The sequence below is a fragment of the Bombina bombina genome, chromosome 2, assembly GCF_027579735.1.
Source record: "Bombina bombina isolate aBomBom1 chromosome 2, aBomBom1.pri, whole genome shotgun sequence".
NCBI classification, from domain to species: domain Eukaryota; kingdom Metazoa; phylum Chordata; class Amphibia; order Anura; family Bombinatoridae; genus Bombina; species Bombina bombina.
Window position 1 is genome coordinate 1,019,591,218 of NC_069500.1, and position 17,062 is coordinate 1,019,608,279.

The window sequence follows — 17,062 nt, forward strand, 5'->3', positions numbered from 1 at the left end:
CATATCTTAGGAAAGAAAAAACAAAATGTAGCTTCCTGATAAATGTATTTATTTCTCGATATGGTGAGTCCACGGCCCCACCCTTTATTTTAAGACAGTAGTTCTTTTGACTATAACCTCAGGCACCTCTACACCTTGTGTTACTCCTTTTTCTCCATTTCCCTTCGGTCGCATGACTGGGAGTTGTGGGTAAGGGAGTGATACTTAGCAGTTTAACTGTGGTGCTCTTTGCCCCCTCCTGCTGGCCAGGTGTGTTGTTCCCAACAGTAATTACTCAAGCCGTGGACTCACCATATCCGGAAAGAAACAAATGTATCAGGTAAGCATACATTTTGTTTTTTGTTGTTGAAAATACCACCACTTAATTGCCTTTATTGTTACATACACTACGCCCTTTCCAGAGAGACAAGAGAGCGAGTTACCCCCTTTCCAGTAACTTGCTCTCTTGTTAAGCTTGTCTCTGTCATTTTCTTTTGTAATCTACGATTTAATGACATGCCAGACACATAAAAAAAACAAAGCCTATAAGAATATAATTGTAGTATTATATTATGAACATTCAACACTTACATATAATTTGAATTAACAAAATAATTTGAATTAGTCAAATTATAAACAATCAAAAGTAGTATATTATGCTATATGCTCTGCGTAAGTATGGGGTGTTTTCACTTAATAATTTGAAATATATTTACCTCTAGTCGCTGAACATGCCACATAGGTATCCCAACCATAGCAGCTATTAGCCATACAATACCTGCAAAAAAAAATGTTATTTGGTTATTCATAAATAAAGATATCTATCTATCTTTCTATAGATGTATAAAAAGGGCCATAATAGTAAAAAAAATACATGCTCTAATTTGTCATTTATTAACTAGTGACCCTGCACTACAGTGTGTTTAACCCCAGCAAAGGGGTTAAACACACCGTAGAAGTAACCCTCGGGACCTGCTGACCCCTATGTCATTTTTTTACTATAATAGTCATTTAAATTGTATTCTGTTTGAAAAATAAATAGAGAATATTTTGTTACGTATCTAAAAAATGACATATCACAAAATGATTTAAACATTTTTCTTACCTAGCATTGTAAAAGCACGTCTGTTAGTATACTGCCATTTCATTTTCAAGGGATGGATGATTCCCTGATGTCTTTCCACAGCAATGCATGTCATTGTAAGGATTTCAGTGACAATGGCTGTAGATTGTACAAATGGGACCATCTTGCATGCAAATGCACCTGCAGGATATTTGAAAAAGACCATTCACTAACGAACCAGAATGTTGCACTGGGAGTTCTTAAAATGAACTGAGAGAGTTACCAGAATAATGATTCATACATTTTTTATGTATTTATGAATTGATGAATTGTGGTTTATTTAAATATGAATATGTTGGATTTTACATAATAAGTGGGTACATATGTAATAATTATTTTGTTTTTGTTGAACTAATAAAACAATGCACTTCCAGTATTATAAAGATATAATATTATTTGTTTTCTGTGGGCTACACCTGTCACAGGCTTTCAACTCACTTACAATTTGTCCATTTGATGTGGGTTTATTGAAAGTATGCAATCTTGTGTGTTTGACATGAGCTTGAAGGGCACTTAATAATTTATAATTCAACATACATTAAATTGGCGATGTTGAATATTTGTATGGCTTACATTGTGCATTACTTATATTTAAAGCAGTTAGGCTTTACTCTTATAACATGTACAAATTTATTTTAATAATTGTAAAATTAAATGAATGTAACAAAGAAAATGACTTAAAATATTAATGAAAACAGTTAAAATAATGTTCATACACGGCATTTTATGAATAATGCATTGTTATTTGCCAATGTACATCCTGTATTTAGTTTATGACAAAGTGTTAATAAAATGCAATCTGTAACCAATGAACCATTTTACATCTCACTATGGCTTAGATTGCTCGAGCTAAATCTACATCACTTTTATTTTGCACTCATATTTACAGTAATTTTTTTAGCACTTGAGCATTAGACTAACATCTGCATGTCCGATACTATGCATGTGCTAAATCCTTTACATAATAGACGTCTATGAGATTGAAGTAAAATTCATGTCAGATATCACTCAAGCTCTAAGCTGAAAGTACGTAAAGGGGATGTCGCATAAGTAGTGGAGATCTTTATGTAGCTCTGTGCTATACTATTAATAATAATTGTTTACTTCAGGTCTTTAAATGATCTACATTTTACAGCAGTATTTTAGATTACACTCTGCAAAATATTTAACTCAACATTCTGTGATATTCATTAAAAGTTTAGGGCACACTAAACATTTTTTAATCTACATTAAAGGGACAGTCTAGTATAAATTAAACTTTCATTAGTCAGATAGGACTTTTAATTTTAATCAACTTTACAATTTACTTTTATCATCAAATTTGCTTTTTTCTCTTGGTATTCTTAGTTTAAACTAAACATAGGTAGGCTCATATGCTAATTTCTAAGCCTTTGAGGGCTGCCTCTTATCACAGGCTTTTTAAATCTCTTTTCAACACAAAGAGACAGAAAGTACATGTGGGCCATATAGATAACACTGTGTTCAGGCACAGGGGTTTATTTAAGATTTAGCACAAAACAATGCTAAATGCAAGACAATAGATAATAAACAGTCACAGTCATGTGATCAGGGGGCTGGAAGAAGGTTCCTAGATACAAGGTAATCACAGAGGTAAAAAGTATATTAATATAACTGTGTTAGTTATGCAAAACCGGGGAATGGGTAATAAAGGGATTGTCTATCTTTTAAAACGATAACAATTCTATGGTAGACTGTCCCTTTAAGATGCTTTGGGGAACATATTTAACTATCCAATTGTGATATCATATTGTGTGTTATTCTTTGTGCAAGGCTGTGCAAAAGATAGCTCACCCTGTCATATTGATTGTGCTCTACTTGTAATCTAGTCCTATATGTACATAATTGTGTTGTCATAAACACAACACTCACTTTCATGCACACAGCTAGATTAAAACAAAATGGAAGAGTTAGTTTCAGCAATTGGCCAAATTTAATAGGCCCAGGACCACATTGATGGCTCTTTCTCCCTGGAACCCAATTTTTTGTCTTTCAGGATTCAGATAGAGCATACAATTTTAAACAGGAATGTAAGCTCAGAAGTGTGCACATGCCTGCAGCACTATACGGCAGCTGTTTTGCAACAATGTTATACATTAGCAAAAGTACTAGATGGCACCACTATTTCCTGACATGTAGTGCTTCAAGCATGTGCACGCTACCTATCTAGATATCTCTTCAAAAAACAATAACATGAGAATGAAGCAAATTTGATAATAGATGTAAATTAAAAACATTTTTAAAATTGTATTATCTACCTGAATAATGGTAGAAACATTTTGGGTTTTATGTCTTCAAATACAAACACAATACATTGGAATTCTGACAGTTACTTTCATGCACACTGCAAGATTAAAAGCAAAATGGAAGAATTAGTTACAGCATTTGGTAATGGTGATAGCCCCAGGACCGCATCAAGATCTCTTCATCCACTGGTCCCTTATCTACAGCCACACACGCTAACTTTTAACCAAGTTAAGATCTAAACTGAGATTTTTTAAATTCACATCCTTTTTTCATTGCAATCAGTTTGAAAAAAAAATGTGCTGAAGGATCCCATTATCTTTAGTTCTTGAGTTGCCTTTCACAGTGAAATGATGTCTTTCACAATATTGTTGATTATGATAACAGGAATGGGCACAGTATTTTTCATTCCAAAGGTGCTGTTAGTGTTCTATACTAGGCAAAGAATAAAAAGAAAAAATTGTACATAATATCATTTATCTTTTAATAAAATGTTACTGTCATGTTTTTTTAATATAATGGTCTGTGAGATAATAACATACTGTGTGTGCCAATATTAAAAATAACATGTTTTTTATATTTATGCCTATTAGGTTGAGTTATAATGATACAATAATTTGCATTAATATCTTAGAAATTATTACAAAGCCTCTAAATGTAGCTATACAAATGAGATGAATCTGGTCTTGGCAGTTGAATTATGTTCTGTTTAAGACATACATTTTAACATTATTGTGGTTTATTTTAATTGTATTTTAATTTTAACCACGGTGGCTGTCCAGATTTCTTAAAAGGAAACAAAAAAAGGATTCTTAAAAAAGGCTGAGCTAATTATGCTCAGAGTTTTTAATAATATAAAACCAAAAGTATTTTGAAATGAAATTGTTAGGCCCCATTAGATTCCTGCAGTGTTAGTGCAAGATTCTCTTATTAGATTGACCTTTAATATTCTCTTTTTCTGAACTATAGTGTTTACTTCTGATTGTTAGACGTTGACATTGATTTCATTTCTGCCAAAGTTTGCTACAGCAAATAAGTCATCTGCCTTATTGTACAGGTTAAGGACCATCTAGACATGTACAAATGTCAATGGTACAAGGCTATAAGGACCATGTTGACATGTATGTATACACGCCCAGGTTTTATAAAGCTTTGTGAGGTTCTCAGCTCTTTAGAAAAGCTGGGGTGTTTCTCACAGCCAGGTTAATAGAAATATGCACAGAAAAGAAATTTGTTTTAGATGAATAATTTACTATGGGGGAAAAAAAAATCTTTCATTTTGTTCAAGATCAGTTCATGGTGTGATTGAATATAGCCAAATTTTGATAGTATTATTCATTCATTAGCAGAGGTTTGTTAACCAGTATAGCAGCTTAAATTTAAATAAAGTTAAATTAGTACCTAGTGCTACAGCAACACAGTGTTTTAGGTAAAATTTGTCTCAAGAACAAAAGTAAAGTTTACATGATGCTAAATAGTCTAGAATTGTACATTTGAAGCAATTTCTCTTGGCCCGATTACAAGTAGAGTGCTAATTAATGCTCCTGCTCTAGTGTTAATTGCACTACAAGAAAGCTTTTTGCGCACTTCGGATTGCGCTTGTATTATGAGTTGAAAGCAAACTATTTTCACTCGCACGCTAAAAAAAGCCAAACTTACAATATCATATGCGCGTTTGTGTATTCCATAGTCAATGGAGCAAAAAAAACCCCTAACACTCCACTCTTGCACAAACCTGATCGCATATGCATTTGTGTGTATTTATGTCTGTAAATTCATACAGTATATACACATATGAAAACATAAATACTTATGTACACATATAAATACATATGTATACATATATAGGCATATGAATATTCATCTTTAGACATGTATATGTATGTATCTCAATGTTAAAGCCATTTACCTGCCTTTTTTTCCCCTAACACCTTAAACCTCCTATCTATGAGCCCTTTTAAATTTTTTGTGCAATATTTTTTGTGAATAATTTTTATTAGACAGTGTTAAAATGAGTGTAACTGTACTTTGTAATGTATTTTTTATGTGTTTTCTGCAACTTTTTAGTTTTGCAAAACAGTTAGCCAGAACTCTGAGGCCTAGATTTGGAGTTTGGCGGTAGCCGTGAAAACCAGCGTTAGAGGCTCCTAACGCTGGTTTTAGGCTACCGCCGGTATTTGGAGTCACTCAAAATAGGGTCTAACGCTCACTTTCCAGCCGTGACTTTTCCATACTGCAGATCCCCTTACGTAAATTGCGTATCCTATCTTTTCAATGGGATTTTTATAACTCCGGTATTTAGAGTTGTTTCTGAAGTGAGCGTTAGACATCTAACGACAAAACTCCAGCCGCAGGAAAAAAGTCAGTAGTTAAGAGCTTTCTGAGCTAACGCCGGTTTATAAAGCTCTTAACTACTGTGCTCTAAAGTACACTAACACCCATAAACTACCTATGTACCCCTAAACCGAGGTCCCCCCACATCGCCGACACTCGAAAAACATTTTTTAACCCCTAATCTGCCGACCGCCACCTACGTTATACTTTTGTACCCCTAATCTGCTGCCCCTAACACCGCCGACCCCTGTATTATATTTATTAACCCCTAACCTGCCCCCCACAACGTCGCCTCCACCTGCCTACACTTATTAACCCCTAATCTGCCGACCGCAAAGCGCCGCCACCTACGTTATCCTTATGTACCCCTAATCTGCTGCCCTAACATCGCCGACCCCTATATTATATTTATTAACCCCTAATCTGCCCCCCTCAACGTCGCCTCCACCTGCCTACACTTATTAACCCCTAATCTGCCGACCGGACCTGAGCGCTACTATAATAAAGTTATTAACCCCTAATCCGCCTCACTAACCCTATAATAAATAGTATTAACCCCTAATCTGCCCTCCCTAACATCGCCGACACCTAACTTCAATTATTAACCCCTAATCTGCCGACCGAATCTCGCCGCTATTCTAATAAATGTATTAACCCCTAAAGCTAAGTCTAACCCTAATACTAACACCCCCCTAAATTAAATATAATTTAAATCTAACGAAATTAATTAACTCTTATTAAATAAATTATTCCTATTTAAAGCTAAATACTTACCTGTAAAATAAATCCTAATATAGCTACAATATAAATTATAATTATATTATAGCTATTTTAGGATTAATATTTATTTTACAGGTAACTTTGTATTTATTTTAACCATGTACAATAGCTATTAAATAGTTAAGAACTATTTAATAGCTAATATAGTTAAAATAATTACAAATTTACCTGTAAAAGAAATCCTAACCTAAGTTACAAATAAACCTAACACTAGACTATCAATAAATTAATTAAATAAACTACCTACAATTACCTACAATTAACCTAACACTACACTATGAATAAATTAATTAAATACAATAGCTACAAATAAATACAATTAAATAAACTAGCTAAAGTACAAAAAATAAAAAAGAACTAAGTTACAAAAAAATAAAAAAATATTTACAAACATAAGAAAAATATTACAACAATTTTAAACTAATTACACCTACTCTAAGCCCCCTAATAAAATAACAAAGCCCCCCAAAATAAAAAAATGCCCTACCCTATTCTAAATTACTAAAGTTCAAAGCTCTTTTACCTTACCAGCCCTGAACAGGGCCCTTTGCGGGGCATGCCCCAAGAAATACAGCTCTTTTGCCTGTAAAAAAAATACAATACCCAAGCCCCCCCAACATTACAACCCACCACCCACATACCCCTAATCTAACCCAAACCCCCCTTAAATAAACCTAACACTAATCCCCTGAAGATCATCCTACCTTGTCTTCACCTCACCGGGTATCACACCGATCCGTCCAGAAGAGCTCCTCCGATGTCCTGATCCAAGCCCAAGCGGGGGGCTGAAGAGGTCCATGATCCGGCTGAAGTCTTCATCCAAGCGGGGCAGAAGAGGTCTTCCATCCGATTGAAGTCTTCATCCAAGCGGCATCCATCCGGAGCGAAGCGGCAGCATCCTTAAGACCTCCACCGCGGAACTTCCATCCTGGCCGACGACTGAACGACGAATGACGGTTCCTTTAAATGACGTCATCCAAGATGGCGTCCCTCGAATTCCGATTGGCTGATAGGATTCTATCAGCCAATCGGAATTAAGGTAGGAATATTCTAATCAGAATCAAGTTCAATCCGATTGGCTGATCTGATCAGCCAATCAGATTGAGCTCGCATTCTATTGGCTGTTCTGATCAGAACTATCATCGCTCCGGATGGATGCCGCTTGGATGAAGACTTCAATCGGATGGAAGACCTCTTCTGCCCCGCTTGGATGAAGACTTCAGCCGGATCATGGACCTCTTCAGCCCCCCGCTTGGGCTTGGATCAGGACATCGGAGGAGCTCTTCTGGACGGATCGTTGTGATACCCGGTGAGGTGAAGACAAGGTAGGATGATCTTCAGGGGCTTAGTGTTAGGTTTATTTAAGGGGGGTTTGGGTTAGATTAGGGGTATGTGGGTGGTGGGTTGTAATGTTGGGGGGCTTGGGTATTGTATGTTTTTTTTTACAGGCAAAAGAGCTGTATTTCTTGGGGCATGCCCCGCAAAGGGCCCTGTTCAGGGCTGGTAAGGTAAAAGAGCTTTGAACTTTAGTAATTTAGAATAGGGTAGGCCATTTTTTTATTTTGGGGGGCTTTGTTATTTTATTAGGGGTCTTAGAGTAGGTGTAATTAGTTTAAAATTGTTGTAATATTTTTCTTATGTTTGTAAATATTTTTTTATTTTTTGTAACAGTTCTTTTTTATTTTTTGTACTTTAGCTAGTTTATTTAATTGTATTTATTTGTAGCAATTGTATTTAATTAATTTATTGATAGTGTAGTGTTAGGTTAATTGTAGGTAATTGTAGGTAGTTTATTTAATTAATTTATTGATAGTCTAGTGTTAGGTTTATTTGTAACTTAGGTTAGGATTTCTTTTACAGGTACATTTGTAATTATTTTAACTATTTTAGCTATTAAATAGTTCTTAACTATTTAATAGCTATTGTACCTGGTTAAAATAAATACAAAGTTACCTGTAAAATAAATATAAATCCTAAAATAGCTATAATATAATTATAATTTATATTGTAGCTATATTAGGATTTATTTTACAGGTAAGTATTTAGCTTTAAATAGGAATAATTTATTTAATAAGAGTTAATTAATTTCGTTAGATTTAAATTATATTCAACTTAGGGGGGTGTTAGTGTTAGGGTTAGATTTAGCTTTAGGGGTTAATACATTTATTAGAATAGCGGTGAGCTCCAGTCGGCAGATTAGGGGTTAATGTTTGAAGTTAGGTGTCGGCGATGTTAGGGAGGGCAGATTAGCGGTTAATACTATTTATGATAGGGTTAGTGAGGCGGATTAGGGGTTAATAACTTTATTATAGTAGCGCTCAGGTCCGGTCGGCAGATTAGGGGTTAATAAGTGTAGGCAGGTGGAGGCGACGTTGTGGGGGGCAGATTAGGGGTTAATAAATATAATATAGGGGTCGGCGATGTTAGGGCAGCAGATTAGGGGTACATAGGGATAATGTAAGTAGCAGCGGTTTACGGAGCGGCAGATTAGGGGTTAATAATAATATGCAGGGGTCAGCGATAGCTGGGGCGGCAGATTAGGGGTTAATAAGTGTAAGGTTAGGGGTGTTTAGACTCGGGGTACATGTTAGAGTGTTAAGTGCAGACGTAGGAAGGGTTACCGCATAGCAAACAATGGGGCTGCGTTAGGAGCTGAACGCAGCTTTTTTGCAGGTGTTTGGTTTTTTTCCAGCTCAAACAGCCCCATTGTTTCCTATGGGGGAATCGTGCACGAGCACGTTTTTGAGGCTGGCCGCGTCCGTAAGCAACTCTGGTATCGAGAGTTGAAGCTGCGTTAAAAATGCTCTACGCTCCTTTTTTGGAGCCTAACACAGCCTTTATGTGGACTCTCAATACCAGAGTTATTTTTATGGTGCGGCCAGAAAAAAGCCGGCGTTAGTTTTTCGGGTCGTTACCGACAAAACTCCAAATCTAGCGGTGAGATTGCGGTAATCATTCTAGCATAAATTTGCGATTGAGCTCAAGCAATCACGTATTCTTTCAACTCATAAAAGGAGGGATAAGCGTGACACAATAAATCCCTTAGGCCTAGATTTGGAGTTTGGCGGTAAAAGGGCTGTTAACGCTCCGCGGGCTTTTTTCTGGCCGCACCATAAATTTAACTCTGGTATCGAGAGTTCAAACAAATGCTGCGTTAGGCTCCAAAAAAGGAGCGTAGAGCATTTGTACCGCAAATGCAACTCTCGATACCAGAGTTGCTTACGGACGCGGCAAGCCTCAAAAACGTGCTCGTGCACGATTCTCCCATAGGAAACAATGGGATAATAAATGTATTAACCCCTAAAGCTAAGTCTAACCCTAACACTAACACCCCCCTAACTTAAATATAATTTACATCTAACGAAATAAATTAACTCTTATTAAATAAATGATTCCTATTTAAAGCTAAATACTTACCTGTAAAATAAATCCTAATATAGCTACAATATAAATTATAATTATATTATAGCTATTTTAGGATTATTATTTATTTTACAGGCAACTTTGTAATTATTTTAACCAGGTACAATAGCTATTAAATAGTTAAGAACTATTTAATAGTTACCTAGTTAAAATAATAACAAATTTACCTGTAAAATAAATCCTAACCTAAGATATAATTAAACCTAACACTACCCTATCAATAAAATAATTAAATAAACTACCTACAATTACCTACAATTAACCTAACACTACACTATCAATAAATTAATTAAACACAATTCCTACAAATAAATACAATTAAATAAACTAGCTAAAGTACAAAAATTAAAAAAGAACTAAGTTACAAAAAATAAAAAAATATTTACAAACATAAGAAAAATATTACAACAATTTTAAACTAATTACACCTACTCTAAGCCCCCTAATAAAATAACAAAGCCCCCCAAAATAAAAAATTCCCTACCCTATTCTAAATTAAAAAAGTTACAAGCTCTTTTACCTTACCAGCCCTGAACAGGGCCCTTTGCGGGGCATGCCCCAAGAATTTCAGCTCTTTTGCCTGTAAAAGAATAAATACAATACCCCCCCCCAACATTACAACCCACCACCCACATACCCCTAATCTAACCCAAACCCCCCTTAAATAAACCTAACACTAAGCCCCTGAAGATCTTCCTACCTTGTCTTCACCATCCAGGTATCACCGATCCGTCCTGGCTCCAACATCTTCATCCAACCCAAGCGGGGGTTGGCGATCCATCATCCGGTGCTGAAGAGGTCCAGAAGAGGCTCCAAAGTCTTCCTCCTATCCGGCAAGAAGAGGACATCCGGACCGGCAAACATCTTCTCCAAGCGGCATCTTCGATCTTCTTCCATCCGGTGCGGAGCGGGTCCATCTTGAAGCAGGCGACGCGGATCCATCCTCTTCTTCCGTTGTCTCCCGACTAATGACGGTTCCTTTAAGGGACGTCATCCAAGATGGCGTCCCTCGAATTCCGATTGGCTGATAGGATTCTATCAGCCAATCGGAATTAAGGTAGGAATTTTCTGATTGGCTGATGGAATCAGCCAATCAGAATCAAGTTCAATCCGATTGGCTGATCCAATCAGCCAATCAGATTGAGCTCGCATTCTATTGGCTGTTCCGATCAGGAATCATTTATTTAATAAGAGTTAATTTATTTCGTTAGATGTAAATTATATTTAAGTTAGGGGGGTGTTAGTGTTAGGGTTAGACTTAGCTTTAGGGGTTAATACATTTATTAGAATAGCGGTGAGCTCCGCTCGGCAGATTAGGGGTTAATAATTGAAGGTAGGTGTCGGCGATGTTAGGGAGGGCAGATTAGGGGGTTAATACTATTTATTATAGGGTTAGTGAGGCGGGTTAGGGGTTAATAACTTTATTATAGTAGCGCTCAGGTCCGCTCGGCAGATTAGGGGTTAATAAGTGTAGGCAGGTGTCGGCGACGTTGAGGGGGGCAGATTAGGGGTTAAAATATAATATAGGGGTTGGCGGTGTTAGGGGTAGCAGATTAGGGGTACATAGGGATAACGTAGGTGGCGGCGCTTTGCGGTCGGAAGATTAGGGGTTAATTATTTTAAGTAGCTGGCGGCGACGTTGTGGGGGGCAGGTTAGGGGTTAATAAATGTAATACAGGGGTCGGCGGGGTTAGGGGCAGCAGATTAGGGGTACATAAGTATAACGTAGGTGGCGGTCGGCAGATTAGGGGTTAAAAATTTTAATCGAGTGGCAGCGATGTGGGGGGAGCTCGGTTTAGGGGTACATAGGTAGTTTATGGGTGTTAGTGTACTTTAGGGTACAGTAGTTAAGAGCTTTATGAACCGGCGGTAGCCAGAAAGCTCTTAACTCCTGCTATTTTCAGGCGGCTGGAGTTTTGTCGTTAGAGCTCTAACGCTCACTTCAGAAACGACTCTAAATACCGGCGTTAGAAAGATCCCATTGAAAAGATAGGATACGCAATTGACGTAAGGGGATCTGCGGTATGGAAAAGTCGCGGCTGAAAAGTGAGCGTTAGACCCTTTAATCACTGACTCCAAATACCAGCGGGCGGCCAAAACCAGCGTTAGGAGCCTCTAACGCTGGTTTTGACGGCTACCACCGAACTCCAAATCTAGGCCATAGTGTGTGCACAAACTATAGAACACATTTGGATCAGGGCCGAATGAGGCCCACGGGCTGCCAATTTACCATCCCTGCTTAATATATTTTACATAGTAAAATATCAATATATAAAATAGGTGGATGATAAAACTGGCTTTAAATAAAATGGTGGATGATTATAAAAACAGAATTTATGTTTACCTGATAAATTTCTTTCTCCTACGGTGTGTCCGGTCCACGGCTTCATCCTTACTTGTGGGATATTCTCATTCCCTACAGAAAGTGGCAAAGAGAGCACAACAGCAGAGCTGTCCATATAGCTCCCCCTCTAGCTCCGCCCCCCAGTCATTCGACCGACGGTCAGGAGAAAAAGGATAACCATAGGGTGCAGTGGTGACTGTAGCGTACAAAAACAAAAATGTTAAACCTGACTAAAAGCCAGGGCGGGCCGTGGACCGGACACACCGTAGGAGAAAGAAATTTATCAGGTAAACATAAATTCTGTTTTCTCCTACATTGGTGTGTCAGGTCCACGGCTTCATCCTTACTTGTGGGAACCAATACCAAAGCTTTAGGACACGGATGAAGGGAGGGAGCAAGTCAGGTAACCGAAACGGAAGGCACCACTGCTTGTAAAACCTTTCTCCCAAAAATAGCCTCCGAAGAAGCATAAGTATCGAATTTGTAAAATTTGGCAAAAGTATGCAGTGAAGACCAAGTCACTGCCTTACAGATCTGTTCAACAGAAGCCTCATTCTTGAAAGCCCATTCGTTCAGGAGGCTGCTGTCCAGCAGTCTCATAAGTCAATCGGATGATGCTTTTTTAGCCAGAAGGAAAGAGAGGTAGCAGTAGCTTTCTGACCTCTTCTCTTACCAGAATAGACGACAAACAAGAAGATGTCTGTCTGAAATCCTTTGTTGCTTCTAGATAGAATTTTAAAGCACGAACCACATCTAGATTGTGTAACAAACGTTCCTTTTTAGAAACTGGATTAGGACACAGAGAAGGAACAACTATTTCCTGGTTAATATTCCTATTGGAAGAAAACCAGGCTTTGTACGTAAAACTACCTTATCTGTATGAACACCAGATAGGGTAAATTACACTGCAAAACAGACAATTCAGAAACTCTTCTAGCAGAAGAAATAGCAACCAAAAACAAAAAAATTTCCAAGATAGTAACTTAATATCTATGGAAAGTAAAGGTTCAAACGGAACCCCATGAAGAACTGAAAGAACTAAATTTAGACTCCATGGACGAGTCACAGGTCTGTAGACAGGCTTGATTCTGACTAACGCCTGTACGAACGCCTGAACATCTGGCACGGCTGCCAGACGTCTGTGCAACAAGACAGACAGAGCAGATATCTGTCCTTTTAAAGAACTAGCTAACAGACCTTTCTCCAATCCCTCTTGGAGAAAAGAAAGAATCCTTGGAATCCTAATTTTACTCCATGAGTAACCCTTGGATTCGCACCAATAGAGATATTTCTGCCATATCTTATGGTAAATTCTCCTGGTTACAGGCTTTCTAGCCCGAACCAGAGTATCTATAACTGATTCCGAAAACCCACGCTTAGATAGAATCAAGCGTTCAATCTCCAAGCAGTCAGTTGCAGAGAAACTAGGTTTGGATGTTCGAATGGACTTTGTACTAGAAGGTCCTGTCTCAAAGGTAGCTTCCATGGTGGAGCCGATGACATATTCACCAGGTCTGCATACCAAGTCCTGCGTGGCCACGCAGGAACTATTAGAATTATCGAAGCCTTCTCCTGTTTGATCCTGGCTACTAGCCTGGGGAGGAGAATAGATGGAACAACCAAGGTGCCACTAAGGCATCTACCAATGTCGCCTTGGGATCCCTGGACCTGGACCCGTAGCGTGGAACCTTGGAGTTCTGACGTGACACCATCAGATCCAGATCTGGAATGCCCCATAGTTGAGTTAACTGGGCAAAAACCTCCGGGTGAAGTTCGCACACCCCCGGATGGAAAGTCTGACGACACAGATAATCCGCCTCCCAGTTGTCTACTCCTGGGATGTGAATTGCAGTTAGATGGCAGGAGTGATCCTCCGCCCATTTGAGGATCTTGGATACTTCTCTCATCGCCAGGAAACTAACACCACATACTCTTTATGGAGATGCTACTTGTACAGAGCGGCAAAGAGAATGACTGGGGGGCGGAGCTAGAGGGGGAGCTATATGGACAGCTCTGCTGTTGTGCTCTCTTTACCACTTCCTGTAGGGAATGAGAATATCCCACAAGTAAGGATGAAGCCGTGGACCGGACACACCAATGTAGGAGAAATTGATAGTGTATACTTATATCTCTATTACAACTGCATAAAACTAACAAGATTATAACTTATAACCATTAAAGGGACAGTCAAGTCCAAAATATTGGAAAGTCGTTTAAAATTGTACTCTATATGAATAATTAAAATATAATTGAGTTTAATATCCCTTTAATGGGATAAAAAGAATGTTCCTCTGTCCCTGGACATGCATATGTTGCCAGAAACTTATGATATTACAGTTCTTTCACTGCTTGTGCCTAACAAGTCCAAAATAAACTTTCATGATTCAGATAGGGCATGTAATTTTAAACAACTTTCCAATTTACTTTTATCACCAAGTTTGCTTTGTTCTCTTGGTATTCTTAGTTGAAAGCTAAATCTAGGTAGGCTCATATGCTAATTTAGTAGACCTTAAAGGCTGTCTCTAATCTGAATGCATTTTTACAGTTTTTCACCACTAGAGGGCGTTAGTTCCTGTGTGTCATATAGATAACATTGAGCTCATGCACGTGAAGTTACCTAAAAGTCAGCACTGATTGGCTAAAATGCAAGTCTGTCAAAAGAACTAGAATAAGGGGACAGCCTGCAGAGGCATAGATACAAGGTAATTACAGAGGTAAAAAGTGTATTAATATAACAGTGTTGGTTATGCAAAATTGGGGAATGTGTAATAAAGGGATTATCTATCTTTTTAACAACAGAAATTCTGGTGTTGACTGTCCTTTTAACAAATATTGGAAAACGTTGCATATCTTTACAAAAGGATAGACTGTACTAGTAAACCATGAAAGAGGAGGAATAAAGCATCTTGCTATTGCTCAAGTTATTTAACTTAGCCTTATTGCAATACCTCCTAATTAACTGAAGGATAATTGTCCTTTCTCATTTTAACTCATCAAGATTACTAATTGCCGGCCAGATTACGAGTTTTGCGTTATGAGCGGCCCGGTAATAATTTGCAAGTTATTTCCACCGCTCACCTTTAATAGCGCTGCTTTTACAGGGTTGCAAAAACCCAGCATTAGCAGGCAATATGGCAGCGTTGAGCTCCATACCGCACACAAATACCAATGCTGCTTTGAGCTGGTTTTACGTGCTCGTGCACGATTTCCCCATAGACATCAATGGGGAGAGCCAGCTAAAAAAAAGCCTAGCACCTGCAATAAAGGAGCGTAAAGCTCTGTAACGCAGCCCCATTGATTCCTATGGGGAAAGAAAAGTTATGTTTACACCTAACACCCTAACATAAACCCAGAGTCTAAACACCCCTAATCTGCCGCCCCAACATTGCCGACACCTACCTTTACTTATTAACCCCTAATCTGCTGCCCCCGACATCACGACACCTACATTAAAGTTATTAACCCTTAATCTGCCGCCCCCAACATCGCAGCCACCTACCTACACTTTTTAACCCCTAATCTGCTGCCCCAATGTCGTCGCTACCTACATTACACTTATTAACCCCTAATCTGCCGCCCCCAACATCACCGCCACCTACCTTTACTTATTAACCCCTAATCTGCTGCCCCCGACATCACCAACACCTACATTAAACTTATTAACCCCTAATCTGCCGCCTCCGACATCGCCACCACCTACCTACACTTTTTAACCCCTAATCTGCTGCCCCCAATGTCGTCGCTACCTACATTACACTTATTAACCACTAATCTGCCACCCCCAATGTCGTTGCTACCTACCTACACTTATTAACCCCTAATCTACCTCCCCCAATGTTGCCGCCACTATACTAAAGTTATTAACCCCTAAACCTAACCCTAAGTCTAACCCTAACGTAACCCTAACACCCACTAACTTTAACATAATTAAAATAAATCTAAATAAAAATTACAATTAATACCTAAATAATTCCTATTTAAAACTAAATACTTACCTGTAAAATAAACCCTAAGCTAGCTACAATATAACTAATAGTTACATTGTAGCTAGCTTAGGTTTTATTTTTATTTCACAAAAAATTTTGTATTTATTTTAACTAGGTAGACTAGTTAGTAAATAGTTATTAACTATTTACTAGCTACCTAGTTAAAATAAATACAAATTTACCTGTAAAATAAAACCTAACTTGTCTTACACTAACACCTAACATTACACTACAATTAAATCAATTTCATTAATTAAATACAATGAACTCAATTACAAAAAAAATAAACACTAAATTACACAAAATAAAAAAGAAATTATCAAATATTTAAACTAATTACACCTAATCTAATAGCCCTATCAAAACAAAAAAGCACCGCAAAACAAAAAAAACCCCTAGCCTAAACTAAACTGCCAATAGCCATTAAAAGGGCCTTTTGCGGGGCATTGCCCCAAAGAAATCAGCTATTTTACCTGTAAAAAAAAAAAAAAAAACACCACCCACACAACCAAATCCCCCCAAATAAAATCCTATCAAAAAAACCTAAGCTCCCCATTGCCCTGAAAAGGGCATTTAGCTCTTTTCCATTGCCCAAACCCTAAGCTAAAAATAAAACTCACCCAGTGGGGTTTGGGCAATGGAAAAGAGCTAAATGCCCTTTTAAGGGCAATGCCCATATAAATGCCCTTGGGGGGTTTGGTTGTGTGGGTGGTGAGTTTTACTGTTGGGGGGTTGTTTGTATTTTTATTTACAGGTAAAAGAGCTGATTTCTTTGGGGCAATGCCCCGCAAAAGGCCCTTTTAATTAGTTTAAATATTTGATAATTTCTTT

The 17,062-nt window shown here is 37.9% G+C and overlaps 1 protein-coding gene across 1 annotated transcript in view; it reads right to left on the reverse strand.

Annotated features, from left to right (window-relative positions):
- QRFPR (pyroglutamylated RFamide peptide receptor) overlaps window positions 1-17,062 on the reverse strand; it is a 167,780-nt gene that overhangs the window by 100,973 nt on the left and 49,745 nt on the right. The window contains exons 2-3 of the mRNA XM_053700814.1: window positions 1,085-1,243; window positions 696-757 (exon numbers count right to left, since the gene is read on the reverse strand). Of these exons, the coding sequence (XP_053556789.1) occupies window positions 696-757; window positions 1,085-1,243 (221 nt within the window). The remainder of the gene's footprint in view (window positions 1-695; window positions 758-1,084; window positions 1,244-17,062) is intronic.